At 44.8% G+C, this 20,088-nt stretch overlaps 1 protein-coding gene across 1 annotated transcript in view; it reads left to right on the forward strand.

Annotated features, from left to right (window-relative positions):
- LOC126481044 (nuclear pore complex protein Nup205) overlaps positions 1 to 20,088 on the forward strand; it is a 313,396-nt gene that overhangs the window by 37,743 nt on the left and 255,565 nt on the right. Inside the window, exons 3-4 of the mRNA XM_050104525.1 lie at positions 4,329 to 4,497; positions 6,303 to 6,521. Of these exons, the coding sequence (XP_049960482.1) occupies positions 4,329 to 4,497; positions 6,303 to 6,521 (388 nt within the window). The remainder of the gene's footprint in view (positions 1 to 4,328; positions 4,498 to 6,302; positions 6,522 to 20,088) is intronic.

A 20,088-nucleotide genomic window follows, 5' to 3' on the forward strand; every position in this document is an offset into this window, starting at 1 on the left:
TGTCGCTCCGTACTTTCCGTGTTCAAGTTGGTGACTCCCATAGTTCCATCCATATCCAGGAGAATGGAGTCCCGCAGGGCTCTGTAATGAGTGTTTCTCTATTTTTAGTGACCATTAACAGTCTAGCAGCAGCTTTCGGGCCCTCCGTCTCACCTTCTCTGTATGCAGACGACTTCTGCATTTTGTACTACTGCTCCAGTACTGTTGTTGCTGAGCGGCGCCTCCAGGGACCCATCCACAAGGCGCAGTCATGGGCTCTAGCCCACGGCTTCCAGTTTTCAGCCCCAAAGTCGTGTGTCATGCACTTCTGTCGATGTCGTACCGTTCATCCAGAACCCGCACTCTACCTTAATGATGATCCACTCACTGTAGTGGAGACATATCATTCCCTAGGACTGGTTTTCAATGCTCGGCTGACTTGGCTCCCTCATCTTCGTCAGCTTAAGCAGAGGTGTTGGCAGCACCTCAATGCCCTCCATTGCCTGAGCAACACCAATTGGGGTGCAGATCGCTGTACGCTTCGGCAGCTCTACAGAGCCCTTGTCCAATCCCGAATTGACTATGGGAGTGTGGTTTATGGTTTGGCAGCGCCTTCAAGCATTGCATTTACTCGACCCTGTGCACCACTGTGGGGTTCGAGTAGCGACAGGAGCTTTTAGGATGAGTCCGGTGACCAGCGTACTGGTGGATGCTGTTGTCCTTCCACTGCAGATCAGACGAGTGCAACTGCTCGTCAGTTACGCAGCACACATTCATAGTTCCCCTGAGCATCCGAATTACCATATCCTTTACGTGCCTGCGGCAGTCCATCTCCCGCATCGGCGGCCCAGATCGGGGCTAACGATTGCGCTTCGCGTGTGGTCCCTTCTCTTCGAACTGGAGTCCTTCCCTTTACCACCTCTACTTGCGGACTGTTCACGTACGCCTCCATGGTGTATGCCTCGGCCACAGCTTCGTCTGGACCTTTTGCATGGCCCTAAGGACTCAGTTAACCCCGCCACTCTCCGCTGTCACTTCCTCTCGATTCTTGACATGTTCCTGGGCTCTGAAGCGGTTTAAACCGATGGCTCAATGGCTGATGGTTACGTAGGCTTTGCATATGTTCATGGAAGTCATATTGAGCAGTACTCCTCGCCAGTTGGCTGCAGTGTTTTCACTGCAGAGCTGGTGGCATATATCGTGCTCTTGAGTACATCCGCTCATGCCCTGGTGAGTCATTTCTCCTGTGTACTGACTCACTGAGCAGCCTACAAGCTATCGACCAGTGCTACCCTCACCACCCTCTGGTGGCGTCCATTCAGGAATCCATCTATGCCCTGGAACAGTCCCGCCGTTCCGTGTTTTTTGTGCGGACCTCAGGACATGTCGGAATCCCCAGCAATGAACTTGCCGACAGGCTGGCCAAACAGGGGACACGGAAACTGCTTCTGGAGATAGGCATCTCCGAAGCTGACCTGCGTTCTGTCTTACACCGCAGGGTTTTGACGGCTTTGGGAGACGGAATGGCATAACAGCAAGCACAACAACTGCGTGTCATTAAGGGGACTGAATGTGTGGAAGTATTCCGTGCAGGCCTCTCTCAGGGAATCTGTTGTCCTCTGCCGGCTCCTCATTGGCCATACGTGGCTAATCCATGATTACCTATTCTGTCGCGAGGACCAACCTCAATGTTGCTGTGGCTCCCAAATGACAGTCATCCACCTCTTGCTGGGCTGCCCACTTTTAGCCGCTCTGCAGCAGACTTTTAACTTCCCCAGCACCCTGCCTTTGGTGTTGGGTGACTATGCCTCCACAGCAGCTTTAGTTTTACGTTTTATCCATGAGAGTGGGTTTTGTACTTCTATGTAGGTTTTAGCGCATGTCCTTTGTCCCTCTGTGTCCTCCACCCTAGTGCTTTTAGGGTGGAGGTTTTAGTGTGTTGCAGAGTGGCTGGCTTTCCCTTTTTATTCTCGTGGTTGGCCAGTCACTGTAATCTGCTTTCGTGTTTTACTATCTTCTGTTTCTAGCGTCTCTCAGTTTTCTTGTCCTCTTTCGTTCCTTTTAGTGTTTGTTGCCTTCCCTTCGTTCTTGTGGCTTTTCCTTTCTTTCCGTTTTGTGTTATATGTTTCGTCTGTTTTATTCTCACACTTGTGGCATTGTTTTATTAGGAATAAGGGACCGATGACCTCGTAGTATGGTCCCTTCTGCCGCCTTTATACCAACCACCCAATCTACTGTTTGCCTTGCACCTCATGGTTGTTTGCAGAATATGGATTTAGATGTAGATGTAAAATTAATAACAGTTACATGTATTTGGCAATGTTTGTAATAAAGACATCTTCAAGATGTTTGGTTATCTTATTCAAATAATATCTTATTGCTGTTTTTTGAAATTTATTGTAATCAGCTCATGGAAATTCTGTAGAACAATGTTCAGTGAAAATGTGCTTGGTAATCTAGCATTATCATCTGCAAATCAACCCAGATTGTTGTGACTGTCAAATGTCTGTGAAAGATGGTTGTCCTTCAGTTTGCTGAATTTTAATTTTTAATTAATCTGGAAGGCAAGTAATGTTACTCCAATATGTCAGTTGTATGTGACAATTAATGTCTACTTCTTTGAACTATGCAGCTTTTATTTATTTAAAATTGCATAATGAGAGTTCTTGTAAACTGGTTGCTGTAAAACTGTTAACTTCATCTTTGTTGTGTGTTGTGGATAAATCTTTGACTCTTGATAATACGCTTATATTGTCAGCAAACATTGTTTCTAAAAGATTTTGCCAGGTGATTTATGTAAATTAATAACTTGCACTGAACAGTATGGGACAGCATTTGTTATGTTTCTGGATCCTTCTTCATCTACATTAATACTCTGCACACCACCTGACAGTGAGAGGAAGCAGTATGTTGTCTGATTCTTCCCAGAAGAGAGAGAGCTTTGCAAGGCAAAAGCCCAGTTCCCAGAAGGAAGAGAACTTTGTGAGACAAAAGTCTAGAACGTTTTCTTTCAATGGCAGACTCCTCAAGAAATTACAGTACCTCTGTATTCATTACGGTGTTGCGAGGCAGCAGTAGTGAATGACTAACACCCGCTGATGATCTCAAAAGATGGTTCCTGTAACTTTCCCTGCAAAATATGTGACCTTTGCCTTTTTTTTGGAGCACTTTTGTCAGGTTTCTTCCACACCGTGCTCTGGCATTTTGTGCCAAGGTTCGAGCAATGGACCCAGGTCTTATCCACATTTGAATGCTCGTACAGCATTCCGTGTAGACAGACGTTAACTTCCGTCAGATATTGACAGTGGATAGTCATTTTGCTGCGATAAAAAACAAATGACAGAGGCAGCTCACAACCAGACACACATTGTAGTGGTAACTCCGTGTTCACTGACGGCCTACTGGCAAGATACTGCAGTATGCACCACAGGCTGGTGAGAGCATTGTCAACACACACCAGTTGAACTCTCCAGCCCTCAGATGTCATGGCCTCAATTTATTTTGCAGAATAATAAAATTGGAAACTTACTTATTGGTTGATCCTCATATTAAGTGGCAAGTTGATACCACCTCTTACAACAACATTATCAGGGAACGTATTCAGGAAATTCTGCAAGTTCAGTGTAAAGCACTCTACCACTACAGCTCCTGATTCAGGAGGTCTATAAATGAACCTGATTACCATAGTTGACCCACTTTTGCTGATTAAGTTCACCCAAATTAATTCAGTTTCTGAATCCGCAATAACATCGCTAGACATTATTGACTGAATTCTTTCCTGCAATAAATATGACAACTTGTTAATAATGCCACAATATTTTAATTTTTTCTGGGAACATTTTATGGCTTACATCATCGGCAGGATAAACGGTGTCATAGAAAATACAAATGCAGAATTTTTCTTATGAAATTTGGTAAGAAATTATTTATTCTGAGCTATATTTTGATATCTGTAAAGAGATTCCACCATGGAAGACAATATGAGGCAGTAAATAAGTACTGCACAGAAAAGTTGGCCAGGTTTCAATTATAGGCTATCTTTTCAAAAACACCCCTTTTATGCTAGTAAATTTCCTTTTACACTATGCTTCTCACATTGGTCTAATAATTTTTAAGTTTTGTTGCTTTTCTGACTGATCCTCATTCACAATTGTGTATGACTTTTCATTTTTTGTCTTGTGTTACATGCATCAGAATACAGCATTTGTTGTTGTAACTTTGTTATATTTATGGAAATCTTTGCTTTCAATCCTGCTTTGTCACCAGCTCCTCTAGTAACCACTCACCGTAATTTTAAGACTTTGAGGTAGTTATTGGAAGTATGATTGGTTGTCATCTTTTCTGTTTAGCCAAAGAATTCCCAGCATAGAGAAGAGCTACGAAAAGGAATTACAGAAGGTATAATGCTTCCAGGCATTGGCCATCAAACTCTGTCGAAGGAGATAGTGGATGAAGCAATAATAATTTCAGACATGTACGATCTTAACGAGTTCGTCGCCCTTGACTTACTGTGCACAGGTATGGTAACTTCAGTTTACTGGAACGTTATGTGACAATTGCTGGAAGTTTTGTAACGTTAATAAATTTATTTTTATGAAATTAAATATTTACTTATTCTGGGTCAGTCAGAACTACAACCATTCTAATTATTACTAAGCCTATTATATGTACTAGCAACAGCATAGAGGTCAGCATCACTGCTGTTGCAGATATCTGTTCTGGAGACCTCCAAATATTATCAAATAAATTTTATATTCCACTTTGATGTCAACTGAGGTGCAGATAGGCAGTTTTTTCAATGAAAACATTACACAGAGTATCACAGATGTTTTTGAAGCTGCAGAAGTAGCAGTGCTATTAGTTACCATTAGTTGCAAACTTTTAACACTATATGTAAAATTATGATGCCTACACAGAATTTTCGAAAATAGTAACAAGACGCATCTGAACACTTGGAGGTGCACACACACTCGCATGTGCTCACGCTCCCCTCCTACACACACACACACACACACACACACACACACACACACACACCAGTTGGGTTAATAAGATGCTTGCCAAATATCAGGACCTGATATATTTTATGTGTTGGTTGTTTCTTTGTGTGCAGCATGGTGAATGTGTTCTATGATGACTGTGGAGCTCCTGATACAAAATCAGATCATATATAAAGGAAAATCCACAATGGAATAATGACAATATTACGAAAAGGGTAGTTGCTACTCACCATACAGCAGAGATACTGTGTTGCAGATAGGCACAACAGAAAGATTGTCAAACGAATAATCTTTCGGCCAAACAGGCATTCATCAGGAACACGCCCCCCCCCCCCCCCCCCCCACACACACACACACACACACACACACTCTTTCAATCTGGCTGCCAAGGCCAGACTGTCTGGCTTTGGCAGCCAGAGACTGTGGTTACACGTGTGAGTTGCATTTGCATGAATTTGTGTGTGGTTGTTGTCTGATTCTGATGAAGGCCTGTTTTGCTGAAAGCTTTGTTTTACAGCCTTTCTCTTGTTCCTATCTGTGTCTCAGTGTCTCCAATATATGGCGAGCAGCAAGCATATAAACAGAAGTTTTAACAGCAGTCCTCCTTGATTGGTGTATGACTGTGTGCTTTATACACAGAATATCAAAACTTTTTGATTGATCCTTGTGTCTACATGAAAGTTTGACTGATGTTCCAAATAGTCTTTTGTTTTTAAAGCGTAGAGAGCTTCCTTATAAAGGAATGTGTGTGAAAGAAAATAAGAGAGAACATAGACAGCAAAATTGTTTTGCAGAAATAAGAAGTTAAAGCTGTAGTATAGAGCCATTGTTAGGATTTTAAAGAAGTGGAAAAGCAATAATAATTGTTCCATTGTTTGATAATCCTCTCTCCTTGTGCTTTCTTGTCATTTTATTATCGGTCAGAAAAAAAACATAATATGCAGTATGGTTTTCAGTATTTTTGCATCAGAATGTTAAGGATATTTTCGAGACTCAGTGAAAGATTGGAGAAGAAGAGAGAACAGTTATGTGCATATTATCTTTCTATCTATTACAGTATGAAAGTGGAGCCAGTGTTAGCATAAAAAAAAATTATATATATGCTGCATTGACCTTTTCCTTTAAAAACCTGGTTGAAATATTTCTAAATTTCATAATGCATTAATAATATTGATTAGTCTTATTTTAAAATTTAATTTTACTAGCAGATGCAGATATATGTGTTTAATGGTATATTTACAGTCAAATCTAATTTTTTCCAACCAGAACTTTGTAAGTGCTATTTGTAAGAGAAATCCTGCCAACGAATTCCTTTTCTTGTAGCTCAGCAGCGCATGCCTCATCACCCAGGTCTGCCTCGAGGACTGGTTGCTGTCTTGCTGTACTATGATGGCAGGCGTGCCTTAGTCTATGCTTTGCGTGCATTAGTGCAGGCTCGAAATGGAATTTCGTGGACTGTGAGTTCAACTGAGGAGGTCACTAGATATATCACACGTTATACCCAGGAGCTGATGGATCATGGTGTAATAAATCGGATACTGGGTGAGCTATACACTTTTATATTGCTTGTGATGCTTCTTACGCAGAAGATGTGATTGCAATCAGATGTAATAACGTGAACTATTTAATACACCATGCTGTAATTGAAAACAGAGGTAATATTTTGGAGGGACTGCAGGTTTATATGTCTACAATATCTGTTCATTGGCAGTGAAACTCAAATATTGAGTATATAGCTAGATCATCATATATTTGTACATTCTTCACTTATCTTTGCCTTTGTCTTTACCTGTGTGTCACATTTCTCACACCAGAACAAACTATTTGATACACCTATTTAAAATGTAGCTAAAAATCTTTCAGTTACATTCAATAAAATGCACCTAAAGGATGATGAATGTTATGAATATCAAAAGTTCAAATGAATTCCTTGCATTAATTATTATTGTGTTCATGGTGTTAATAAAGTGCTGAATTGTCAATATTAAAAAAGGTTTTTGTCTTTGAGAAAAGCAAGTTGTATTTAGCGGGACAGAAAACTGGCACTTTTAAAAAATCTGTCACAATTAGCTGTTGTTTCATATTGTAGGTATTTGCAAGAATGAATCAATATAAGAGTAAGTGCAAGTGATAATGCTCTGACATTTAGTTAGCTGAATGTATTGTAACTAGTACAGAAGTTCCTCAGTAATTTGTGATTCACTGGTGTGAAAGTCATTCTCCTCTCTTAAACTTCTGTACACTTATACCTTAATGGAAGAGATCTGAAAAGTATGTAAAAATGACAGTGTAACTGTTCACTCATTACTACCTCTTTTCATCATAGTTTGATGACTGTGGCTGTGCGGCAACCCCAGTTTGTTTGTAACTGTGTTGGAAAACTACTTTGATATTTCTTATAATGATAGTCTTATGGGAATGTTCAAAGCCCTTATTATGTCACAAATTTATCAATGCACGAACAATTAAAATACAAAGGAACATAACTGTACCTATTATGACCAGCCGATATAAAGGTAATCACTTCTCATCTATCCCTAAGAGGCTCATGAGTTAGCAGGCCGTAGAAAAAGAACATGGAGTGTATGTGTTTCCTGCTAGGAAAGAAAGGGTGATGGTTGTCTGGGTTGAAGTGGAAGGTTGCTGGTGAATCTTCCTGATGTGCAGTCGTGGTCCATTAAACTATTTGTTTCTAACATTTCGTCTAAGTCAGTGTTGGAAATCTTCAGAGGTGCTCCTCGTTGCATTGAGTCTTGTTGATAGCAGCACTGCAGATGTCCAACAAAGCTCTGGATGAAACTTAAGGGATGCAAAATTTCATGGTCGACAGCCACACAGCTCGAAAGGGTCACCAGCAAACAATACAATTGTTCACGTAAGCAACCAATGTGAAGTGGAAGGTGTTACCATCTCGGTTGATGCAGTGGTGGTGGGCGTGATGATGATGGCACTGGGATGTCAAATCATCTGAGGCTGGGGAGACCCAGAAAATCTGCTGGCGTCCAGAGGTGTGGGCCAGACGATGAGAATATTTGTTGATGACTATGTCAAGATGGCAGCTGTGGGTCGGTGAACTACTGAGGAAGTAGGAACGGATGTCAGCAGAGAAGTTGTGACCTCTGCAGTGATTCAGTACCTGTCTCCTGAAGCATAGCAATGCCGTTGAGCTCTGCAGTGGATGGGGGATGCAGGTGTCCACAGTTCTGTATGATTTGAAATGTAGGCAGGTGGAGCTTGAATTTGCACGAGTGCCCACGAGTTATGCATTTTGCCGGCCTAAAAGTATCTTTGTAGATCTGAGTGATGGCTACTATTTCATCCAATGATGGATTTGGCAGCATCAGTACCTCCATCAGGAACGTATGGAATGTTGATATATCTGATCATTGAATCAGAGTGTGATCTGCCATATCTTGTATTCAAATCTGTCATGGTGCCTTGTAAAACAGGCACCTGCTAAGAATAAGACTGACTCCCTTCCCTATTCTGCTGGAAAGTAAGCCGTACACTTGCTATGTAGATTCATTGCTCAGAGCACTGAGAAAGTTACACCTTCACTTATTGTAGCTCCGTAACATAATGTTGTCAAGGGGAATTATTTTTTGGAATAATTGGCACCCTTCTAATTGCTACTAGCTTTCTGTTATATCATATGCATAAAAATTTAGGCAGAGCCACGTGATATATGTATCCTAATTTATGCTGCTAACTTGAATTCTGAAGAGAAAAAAAGATTATGCTGACGTATTGTTCATGTGGCTGGATCGTAAGTTGGAGCCTGATAATCTGTTGGGGCAGCAGTTGCAGTGATTTTTCCATATGCTCCCAGTGCAGTTAATCCTGTTGCCGCCTCTTCTGTATGAACAGGGAACAGGGCAATGGCATTGCTAAATAGCTGTTCTGTTTTCATGAGACGCAGAATAGCCTTACTTTTTATGTTATGATGAGAGGTTATGTGCAACTGCTGAACCTGCAGTTTAGTCGTGGGGAATAATCTGAGTTCTCTAATTTGGTCCACTGCCTATTGGTTGTGGGATTCTTGCTCTGACATAACACATTAAGTATGTGCAGACACTATGTATAATTAAAGACAGCATGTAGCTTGAGGAATTCTCGGATGTCAATCCGTGTCATTGCAAGTTCTCCTCAATATTTTGGTAGAGTTGTTGCCATCTCCAGGCGGTCCTTCTTGACTCCTGCTCCACACTTTTCAGAATTGTATATACTATTGTGTGTAAATTGAAGGTAGAGGGGAGAATGGGAGGGAAAGGGAAGGGACTTTTGATGTCTGTGATAACGAGTGAAAACATTTGCTGGACTGGGATTCGAACCCTGGGATCTCCTGCTTATTAGACAGCTGTGTTAACCAGTGCACCACCCAGATACAATACATACAGCAACTGTGCCGACCATATCACCACACATCTTGGCCGACCCATACTCCCACCTTGTGCCACCTATCTGCAGTCCCTGTTCGTGTCCTTCATGCTCGCTACTATGACAGGGTGTATACGCCCTGGGGTAATCGGAAAATCTGAGAAAAATGCAGGAATTTTTTCATCCGGGAGAAAAACACGGGAATTTTTTAGAATTCTGGGAATTTTTCAGTGTTTTAGTTTTCAGTTAATTTTTTAGAATGTTGACTGTTAAGAACTGATTGTCTAACAAAGAATATTACTGTATCCCACTACAGCTGAATTATACTGCAGCAGCCTCATGGAATAGCTGTGCAGTTTGAGGCACCATGTCACAGATTGCACAGCCCCTCCCAGTCTGGCACACACTTTCACTCGCCGCCGCTGATTCTGCATTAAGTCCCGACGCAACTGACATCGGTAGTCCCTCCCCTCCCCTTCCCTTTCCTTGTCTCCCACCCCCTCCCCCTCCTCCAGTTTAGCTACAACGAATCACAGTTGTGGATCCTGCGTGGTGTCTCTTCTTCCGGATATCTCCGAAAGAATAGACACCACGCATTCATATAAACATCCTAGATATGTTGCCGTTACCCCCTCCACTGATCTGCTCTTTTGCTAGTGGTGCCTGGCTACGATCTGTGGCCTTGAGGAGTGTCCCTGCTATATTGTCAGGTGCAGACCTTACTGTATGTTAACCCTTTTTTTTGCACAGTACAGGGTTTTACACCTGACTCAGTTGTAAGCCAACTATCTTTGTTAATTGTACTATCTTGACACCAATTATTAGGTTATCTTGTACTTCACTTATTAGTGATCTTGTACTTCACTTATTAGTGATCTTGTACTTCACTTATTAGTGATCTTGTACTTCACTTATTAGTGTCCAATACGCTCTAATTACCCCCAGGGGGCTCGCCGCTTTTTGGTGGGTTTGTGCTTCCCTACCACGGGTCCCCAGCATTTACGGCATCTTTTCCCTTCCGTGCTGCATGTCTGTTCTCCTGCTATTCTTTTTTCCCCTCGCTTGGGAAACATGTCTGGGATGTTTTTGACAATGTGTTCTGTATTTTCAGCTGTTGACCACTGTTTTTCGTTCCTTTTCCTTTCTTTCTTCACCTTCTACTTTACTTCGTCTGCTTCGGCATTTGAGGTTCCTATTTGTCCTTCTTCCTACCTGTGCACTACTGAAGGCTGTCCCACGCGTCTGACACGTAACAGGTGACTGGGTAACATGTAATTCCCAACCCGAGGTAGACAGGTAGGGTTTGCACGTACCCCCTGCCACAGGCCAGGCCCAGGGAGGGATGATTGCCTGAGCTGCTACCGTCCAAAATTCCCGATTGGTCCTCGATGTCAGGTGTTCGGGAGGTGTGAACTGTCACCCGAGGCAGGGAGGCGCCTTCTGAGTGGGGTCCCCAGCCGGAAGGAGTGTACCATTGGAGACACTGACAATCGTGGGGGATTTTCTGGCAATCGGCCAATTGTCATCTTCACAGTCCACGTCTACCAAACGTAAATGGAATGAAGCTCCCAATTCAGAGACCCTCCCAGTTGCACCACAGTTCCTTGTACTGAAGACTGTCAGTCCTTTGCGATGGTAAATCCGTTTCTTACTTCAGAAAGGTGTTAATGCAGTTGCTGGCCCTATGAAATCCTGCTCTCGTTTATGCAGTGGTGCTTTGCTTTTGGAGACTACTTCTGATTCTCAAGCACAACTACTGCTAGCTGTTTAGCTTTTCCACAGCTATCCTGTTTGTGTCGAGGGCCGTAGAACTCTGCATTCTTCCCGTGTTGTGATTTACGCTCCACTAGGCTACTCAGTGGTCTGACCGAGACGGAAATCCAAACGTACCTCTCTGATCAGGGTGTCATAACCGACCGTCAGGTGATGAAAAGGTAGATTCATCCTTAGTGCCCACACTCACTCTTTTTCTCACCTTTAATGGAGTGTTGCTTGCATCCAAGATCAAAGCAGGCTGTGAAGTTATCACATTCTGACCGTACGTTCCAAACCGATGTCATCGTTACAACCACACTTGAGGGTCCTGTCGACACCCAGGCATAAGTGTCAACTGCAATGGTGACCGTGCCGCCTCCGTCTGTGTCTCGATGAGCGGGCTGTCCAGGAGACCCAGATAAAGGCAAATGTGCCTTACCTAGTCGCTTGCAAGCTATTGGTTAGTTGCAAACCCTGCATTCTACCATCTGGCACTTACAGTACTGTCCTTGCCTACATCTTGTTTCGTGAAGGACATGGTCACGCCGACATGTGACCTCAAATTCAGCACTGAGGTTGTGAAATTGCCCAGTGTCGTGGTAGCATCACAGGTTCGTCTTCCAGCTGTGCGACGAGCCCCCAAACGTTCGCTTCCTGGGGCGAAGTCACCTGCTACACAACTGGGAGGCCGGAAAGCGTAGAAAGAATAGTCCCCTGAAGACTTCCTGCGTCCCTCCAGCCGACAAACATCAGAGTCTTCCTCTGCCAAACAGAAAAGCTCCAAGAAGTCAAACAAAGGCAAACGGTCTTCTCCTTCGCCGACTCGGATCCTCTTAGACGGTGTCGCCGTGCGATACCCTCATCCGGGTGACCTCCGTGTCGCACTTGTGCACTGCCGACCGTTCTTCTGCCCTGGACTCTGCAGATCGACAGGGGGAGAATGCCGATGACTCTGTAGATCTCTTGGAGCGGGATCCTCCAGCCTCAGCACCCTGTAGCAGTGAGTCTTTGAAGGCTGGTACTTGGCAGTTGCTGAGGTGAACCTCTTCATTTTTTCCCTCCTCCCCTTCTCATTATGGTTCTTCTTCAATGGAATGTTTGTGGCCTTCGATTAAACAAAGAAGATTTACAGCTGCGCTTAGAATCGCAGTGTCCACTTGTTCTCTGCTTCCAGAAAAATAAATTGTGTCCTCACGACTGCTTTGAGCTCTTGCATTTCTTCCCAGTTCATTTTGATCTTCACCCCCCCCCCCCCCCCCTCCCCTTCCATCTCGTGGGGGAGTCATGTCTCTCTTAATGAGATGACGTTCATAGTCAACCAATCTCCCTGACTACATGCCTTCAAGCTGTTGCAGTTCGCCTTTTCCTTCCTAACTTGACCTTTTCCCTTTGCACTGTTTACATCCCTCCGTCATTCGATGTCACGAGGGCTGACTTCCTACAGCTTATTGGGCAGTTGCCTCACCCCTTTCAGCTGCTCGGTGACTTTAATGCGCATCACGCTTTTGTGTTTCTCCCAGAACCTGTCAGAGAGGTGTCCTCTTGGCTGACCTTCTCAATCAACTTAACCTTTTCTGCATTTACAAGGGAGCACCCACATTCCTTTCAGATTCCACACAGACCTATTCTCATTTGGACTCATCCTACTGCACTGCCCAGCATGCCCATTTTCAGTGGTCCATTCTCTTCGACACACGCTCGAGTGGCCATTTCCTGTGTGCTATCAGTTTGCTAACTTCTACCATTCCTATATGCACACCCATATGGTAGCTTATTAAGGCCGACTGGAGGCTTTACTCCTCATCTACATCTGCATCTACATTTATACTCCGCAAGCCACCCAACGGTGTGTGACGGAGGGCACTTTACGTGCCACTGTCATTACCTCCCTTTTCTGTTCCAATCGTGTATGGTTCGCAGGAAGAACGACTGTCTGAAAGCCTCCGTGCGCACTCGAATCTCTCTAATTTTACATTCGTGATCTCCTCGGGAAGTATAAGTAGGGAGAAGCAATGTATTCGATACCTCATCCAGAAACGCACCCTCTCTAAACCTGACGAGCAAGCTACACTGCGATGCAGAGCGCCTCTCTTGCAGAGTCTGCCACTTGAGTTCGCTAAACATCTCCGTAATGCTATCACGGTTACCAAATAACCCTGTGACAAAACGCACTGCTCTTCTTTGGATCTTCTCTCTTCCGTCAACCCGATCTGGTAAGGATCCCACACTGATGAGCAATACTCAAGTATAGGCCGAACGAGTGTTTTGTAAGCCACCTCCTTTGTTGGTGGACTACATTTTCTAAGGACTCTCCCAATGAATCTCAACCTGGTACCCGCCTTACCATTAATTAATTTTATGTGATCGTTCCACTTCAAATCGTTCCACACGTATACTCCCAGATATTGTACAGAAGTAACTGCTACCAGTGTTTGTTCCGCTATCATATAATCGTACAATAAAGGATCCTTCTTTCTATGTATTCGCAATACATTACATTTATCTATGTTAAGGGTCAGTTGCCACTCCCTGCACCAAGTGCCTATCCGCTGCAGATCTTCCTGCATTTCGCTACAATTCTCTAATGCTGCAACTATTCTGTATACTACAGCATCATCCGCGAAAAGCAGCATGGAACTTCCAACACTATCTACTAGGTCATTTATATATATTGTGAAAAGCAGTGGTCCCATAACACTCCCTGTGGCACACCATAGGTTACCTTAACGTCTGTAGACGTCTCTCCATTGATAACAACATGATGTGTTCTGTTTGCTAAAAAGTCTCCAATCCAGCCACACAGCTGGTCTGATATTCCATAGGCTCTTACTTTGTTTATCAGGCGACAGTGCAGAACTGTATCGAACGCCTTCTGGAAGTCAAGGAAAATAGCATCTACCTGGGAGCTTGTATCTAATATTTTCTGGGTCTCATGAACAAATAAAGCGAGTTGGGGCTCACACGATCGCTGTTTCCGGAATCCATGTTGATTCCTACAGAGTAGAATCTGGGTTTCCAAAAACAACATGATACGCGAGCAAAAAACATGTTCTAAAATTCTACAACAGATCAATGTCAGAGATATAGGTCTATAGTTTTGCGCATCTGCTCAACGACCCTTCTTGAAGACTGGGACTACCTGTGCTCTTTTCCAATCAGTTGGAACCTTCCGTTCCTCTAGAGACTTGCGGTAAACGGCTGTTAGAAGCGGGGCAAGTTCTTTCGCGTACTCTGTGTAGAATCGAATTGGTATCCCGTCAGGTCCAGTGGACTTTCCTCTGTTGAGTGATTCCAGTTGCTTTTCTATTCCTTGGACACTTATTTCGATGTCAGCCATTTTTTCGTTTGTGCGAGGATTTAGAGAAGGAACTACAGTGCGGTCTTCCTCTGTGAGACAGCTTTGGAAAAAGGTGTTTAGTATTTCAGCTTTACGCGCGTCATCCTCTGTTTCAATGCCATCATCATCCCGGAGTGTCTGGATATGCTGTTTCGAGCCACTTGCTGATCTAACGTAAGACCAGAACTTCCTAGGATTTTCTGTCAAGTCGGTACATAGAATTTTACTTTCGAATTCACTAAACGCTTCACGCATAGCCCTCCTTACGCTAACTTTGACATCGTTTAGCTTCTGTTTGTCTGAGAGGTTTTGGCTGCGTTTAAACGTGGAGTGAAGCTCTCCTTGCTTTCGCAGCAGTTTCCTAACTTTGTTGTTGAACCACGGCGGGTTTTTCCTGTCCCTCACAGTTTTACTCGGCACGTACCTGTCTAAAACGCATTTTACGATTGCCTTGAACTTTTTCCATAAACCCTCAACATTGTCAAATTTCGAAACAAATTTTCATTTTGATCTGCTAGGTAGTCTGAAATCTGCCTTCTATTACTCTTGCTAAACAGATAAACCTACCTCCATTTTTTTTATATTCCTATTAACTTCCATATTCAGGGATGCTGCAACGGCCTTATGATCACTGATTCCCTGTTCTGCACTTACAGAGTCGAAAGTTCGGGTCTGTTTGTTATCAGTAGGTCCAAGATGTTATCTCCATGAGTCGGTTGTTCGAGGTAATTTTTGGATAGTGCACTCAGTATAACGTCACTCGATGCTCTGTCTCTACCACCCGTCCTAAACATCTGAGTGTCCCAGTCTATATCTGGTAAATTGAAATCTCCACCTAAGACTATAACATGCTGAGAAAATTTATGTGAAATGTAGTCCAAATTTTCTCTCAGTTGTTCTGCCACTAATGCTGCTGAGTCGGGAGGTCGGTAAAAGGAGCCAACCATTAACCTAGCTCGGTTGTTCAGTGTAACCTCCACCCATAATAATTCACAGGAACTATCCACTTCTACTTCACTACAGGATAAACTACTACTAACAGCGACAAACACGCCACCACTGGTTGCATGCAATCTATCCTTTCTAAACACCGCCTGTGCCTTTGTAAAAATTTCGGCAGAATTTATCTCTGGCTTCAGCCATCTTTCTGTACCTATAACAATTTCAGCTTCGGTGCTTTCTATCAGCGCTTGAAGTTCTGGTACTTTACCAATGCAGCTTCGACAGTTTACAATTACAATACCAATTGCTGCTTGGTCCCTGCATGTCCTGACTTTGCCCTGGACCCTTTGAGGCTGTTGCCCTTTCTGTACTTGCCCGAGGCCATCTAACCTAAAAAACCACCCAGCCCACGCCACACAACCCCTGCTACCCGTGTAGCCGCTTGCTGCGTGTAGTGGGCTCCTGACCTATCCAGCGGAGCCTGAAACCCCACCACCCTATTGCACAAGTCAAGGAATCTGCAGCCCACATGGTCGCAGAACCATCTCAGCCTCTGATTCAGACTCTCCACTCGGCTCTGTACCAAAGGTCCGCAGTCAGTCCTGTCGACGATGCTGCAGATGGTGAGCTCTGCTTTCATCCCGCTAGCGAGACTGGCAGTCTTCACCAAATCAGATAGCCGCCGGAAGCCAGAGAGGATTTCCTCCGATCCATAGCGACACACATCATTGGTGCCGACATGAGCGACCACCTACAGATGGGTGCACCCTGTACCCTTTATGGCATCCGGAAGGAGCCTTTCCACATCTGGAATGACTCCCCCCGGTATGCACACAGAGTGCACATTGGTTTTCTTCCCCTCTCTTGCTGCCATATCCCTAAGGGCCTGACATTGGAGCTCCCAATTACCAGTAAGCCCACCCTCTGCGACCGCCCGGATCTTGCAGACTGAGGGGCAACCTCTGGAACAGGACAAGCAGCCATGTCCGGCCGAAGATCAGTATCAGCCTGAGACAGAGCATGAAACCAGTTCATCAGACAAACTGGAGAGGCCTTTTGTTCAACCCTCCGGAATGTCTTTCACCCCCTGCCACACCTCGAGACGACCTCCCACTCTACCACAGGTGAGGGATCAGCCTCAATGTGGGCAGTATCCCGGGCAGCCACAGTCGTAGTCCGATCGGGGGATGCGTAGGATGAGCTGGCTGTCCTCGACAAACCCCCATCCGGACCCCCACAGAGATGCCCATTGGCAACAGCCTCAAACTGTGTGACCGAAGCCAACACTGCCTGAAGCTGGGAGCGAAGGGATGCCAACTCAGCCTGCATCCGATCACAGCAGTTGCAGTCCCTATCCATACTAAAAACTGTTGTGCAAAGAACGTCTGAACTAATCTACAGAGCGCACAAACAGTTAGACACAAAATTTAAACGGTTATTAAAATACAAGATTGCCTAATAGGTGCATTAATGCTGCTACTTGTGCACTGCTGACACACTGCTCGGCGGCGGAAGGAGACTACACGATTTTACACTATTCAGGTACTAAAACGCGATGCTACACTCTCAAATACTAAAATACGCCCGAAATTTATGAATTAAACAATGCAAGTACCAAAAACACGCAAAGAAATTAAGAATTAAACTAAGTGAGCTAAGAGTATACGACTTGCTGCTGCAGCTGCTTAGCCAACGGCGGCAGGGAGCCGCCTCCCTGGCGACCTTTGATGAACAGCATTTCCCCAGTTGTGATGTCCAGGTAGAATATCTTAGAAACGTTATCCTTACCACCGCAGAACGTTCTACTCCTCCCACTTCCTCTTTACTGCGCCATGTCCCGGTTCCTTGGTGGGCAGAAGTGTGCCGCGAAGCAATTCACACGTGTAGACCTATTCTCCGCATTTTTAACTGCCATCCTGCGATGGCAAACTGCATTCATTATAAACAGTTAGCTGCACAGTGTCATCGTGTTCTTCGGGATAGCAAAAAAGCTAGCTGGATTTCATTCACTAGTTCTTTGTAACAGTTCCACTCCCTCTCTCTTACTGTGGGCCAATCTCTGGCTGCTCTCTGGGACCAAAATTTAATCACCAATTTCCAGCCTGACAGTAGCAGACGATGTCACAGTGGATCTTATTGCTGTCTCCACTACCTTGGGCTGTCATTTTGTGGACATTTTGAGCTTCTCCTGCTATCACCCTGCCTTCCTCCATCAGAAATGAGTGGAGGAGGCTCAGGTGGTACCCTTCTCTTCTCAGAATCGTGAGTGCTGCAATGCTGCCTTTACTATGAGGGAGCTAGATCATGCTGTCACTAGATCACGCTCTCACTTCATCCCGATCCTCTGCCCCAGGGCCAGACGATGTTCACATTCAGGTGTTGCAGTGCCTGTCTCTTGCGGGCAGGCACTTTCTGCTTCATACGTACAACCGCATCTGGGCAGAGGTCAAGTTTCCCAGATGCTGGCGTGAAGCCACTGTCGTACCGAGACCTAAGCCCAGTAAGGACAAACACCTTCCTTCTAGCTACCACCCAATTTCTCTTGCCAGTTGTGTTTGCAAGGTGATGGAACAAACGATTCATGCCCAGCTGGTACGGTGGCTCAAGTCTTGCTATTTACTTACTGCACAGTGTGGATTTTAAGTGCGCCGTTCTGCAGTTGTGCATCTTGTCACTTTACCCACCCATGTCATGAATGGTTTTGTGCAGAAATCCCAAACTGCGGCCATGTTTTTCGATTTTGAGAAAGCCTGCAACACCTGCTGGAGGACTGGTACCGTCCGTACTCTCTTCATGTGGGTCGTCTGTGGCTGCCTGCCCTGTTTCCTTCAGGAATTTTTAAAAGACTGAGTTTTCAAGGTACGTGTGGGTTCTGTCTTGTCGGATACCTTTATCCAGGAAAATAGTATGCCTCAGGGTTCCATCATGAGTGTTGTCCTCTTTGCTATCTCCCACCGGGCATCTGCAGCTCCCTTTTTGTTGACAGATTTTGCCATCCGTTGCAATTCTCCACGGACTGGTCTCATTGAGCGACACCTTCAGCAGTGTCTCGATCGTCTTCACTCGTGGAGCATCAACAGTGGCTTTTATTTTTCCACTAACAAAACAGTTTGGATGAATTACTGGTGATGCAATTGGTTTCTTCCACCATCTTTACATCTTGGGCCTGTTGCTCTTCTGTCCATTAAAACTACAAAATTCCCGAGGCTCATGCTCGATAGGAAACTTTCTTGGTCCTCTCACCTGTTATTACCTGGCAGCCTGCTATATGTGGTCCCTCAATATCCTGTCTTTCCCCAGTGGTATTTCCTGGGAAGCAGATCACACCACCTTCCTCTGTTTGTACTGGTTCCTTATCTGTTCAAACTTTGCTATGACTTTCATCTCAGCAGATATGCGTGCCATTTGTCTGCCATGCGTGGCCACCCATCCTGTACCTCCTTCTTTGACGACTCCTTTGATTGTGTCCCTCTTCTCTGTTACCTCCTAAAGTTCGCTTTCGGCTCTTGCTCCGGCAGCTTAACTTTACGGTCTGAACCCTTCACCACCTTGGGTTTGTGCGACGGCCCGTGTTCACCTCGGCCTTAATTTTCTTCCTGAGGACACTACTCCAGCCTCGCTCCATCACCTTCAGTTTCACGACCCTCGCACGGAACTTGGCCGTAGTACCTCTGTGTAGACTGACGTCTCTCAGACTGATCGTGGTGCCGGGTGTGCCTTCGCCATTGGTACCGATGTTTTTCGGTATCGGGTTCTGGAACACTGCTCAGTATTTACAGCAAAGCTCTTTCCCCTGTATCGGGCCGTGCAGTACATCCGGTGACACGGGCTTTTCAATTGTGTCAGCTGCTCCAGCTACCTTAGTGCCCCTGTGTACTGTAAATTGTCCATTCCTTAGTGCAACAGGTCCAGGAAAGCTGTCACTTGGTCATTCTTGATGGAGCTAGTATGATGTTTATGTGGGTTCCTGGCCACATTGGTCTAACAGGAAATGAGGCTGCTAATGCTGCTACCGAGGCTGCAGTCCACGTACCTCAGCCCACTAGTTTTTACTTGCCGTCTGATGATCTCTGTGTTGCCATCTGTCAGGAGGCGGTGTCCCTTTGCCATCACCACTGGTGCTCCCTTCACGGGAACGAGCTCTGGGCTGTTAAGCCTCTCCCAGCAGCTTGACCGACCTCCTCTTGGCCCTCTCGCCACGAGGAGATCATTTTAGGTAGGTTGCGCACCGTGCACTGTCTTTTTAGCCATCGCCATTTGTTAAATGGTGCTCCCACACCACTTTGTGCTCATTGCACTCGACCTTTGATTTTCTGCTATTTTCTTACGGAATGCCCTTTTCTTAACCGCTTACGTCTCAGTTTGTGTTTGCCGTCTGAGTTATCAGCCGTTTTAGTGAACGATGTGCGGGCTGTCAACCGTGTTTTACTTTTTATCCGTTGTAGCAATATGGTAAAGGCTATTTAATTTTTAGTTCCGTTTCTCTATGGCACATTTTATAAACGTTTCTCCACGTCTCTGTTTTTAGCTATCCTCTCTTGTGTCATTTGGGATTAATGTGTAGTTGTTTTTAACTCCTCTGTTTGGCTTAGTGGTCTACAGTTCTGATGTCGGCACGTTGTTTTGGCGCCCTAAGATAAAACGAACCCAAATCCAAAATTGTCTAATTATCATAGTTAGTGACATACAACTGAGTCA

This window comes from Schistocerca serialis, chromosome 5 (assembly GCF_023864345.2).
Source record: "Schistocerca serialis cubense isolate TAMUIC-IGC-003099 chromosome 5, iqSchSeri2.2, whole genome shotgun sequence".
Lineage (NCBI taxonomy): Eukaryota > Metazoa > Arthropoda > Insecta > Orthoptera > Acrididae > Schistocerca > Schistocerca serialis.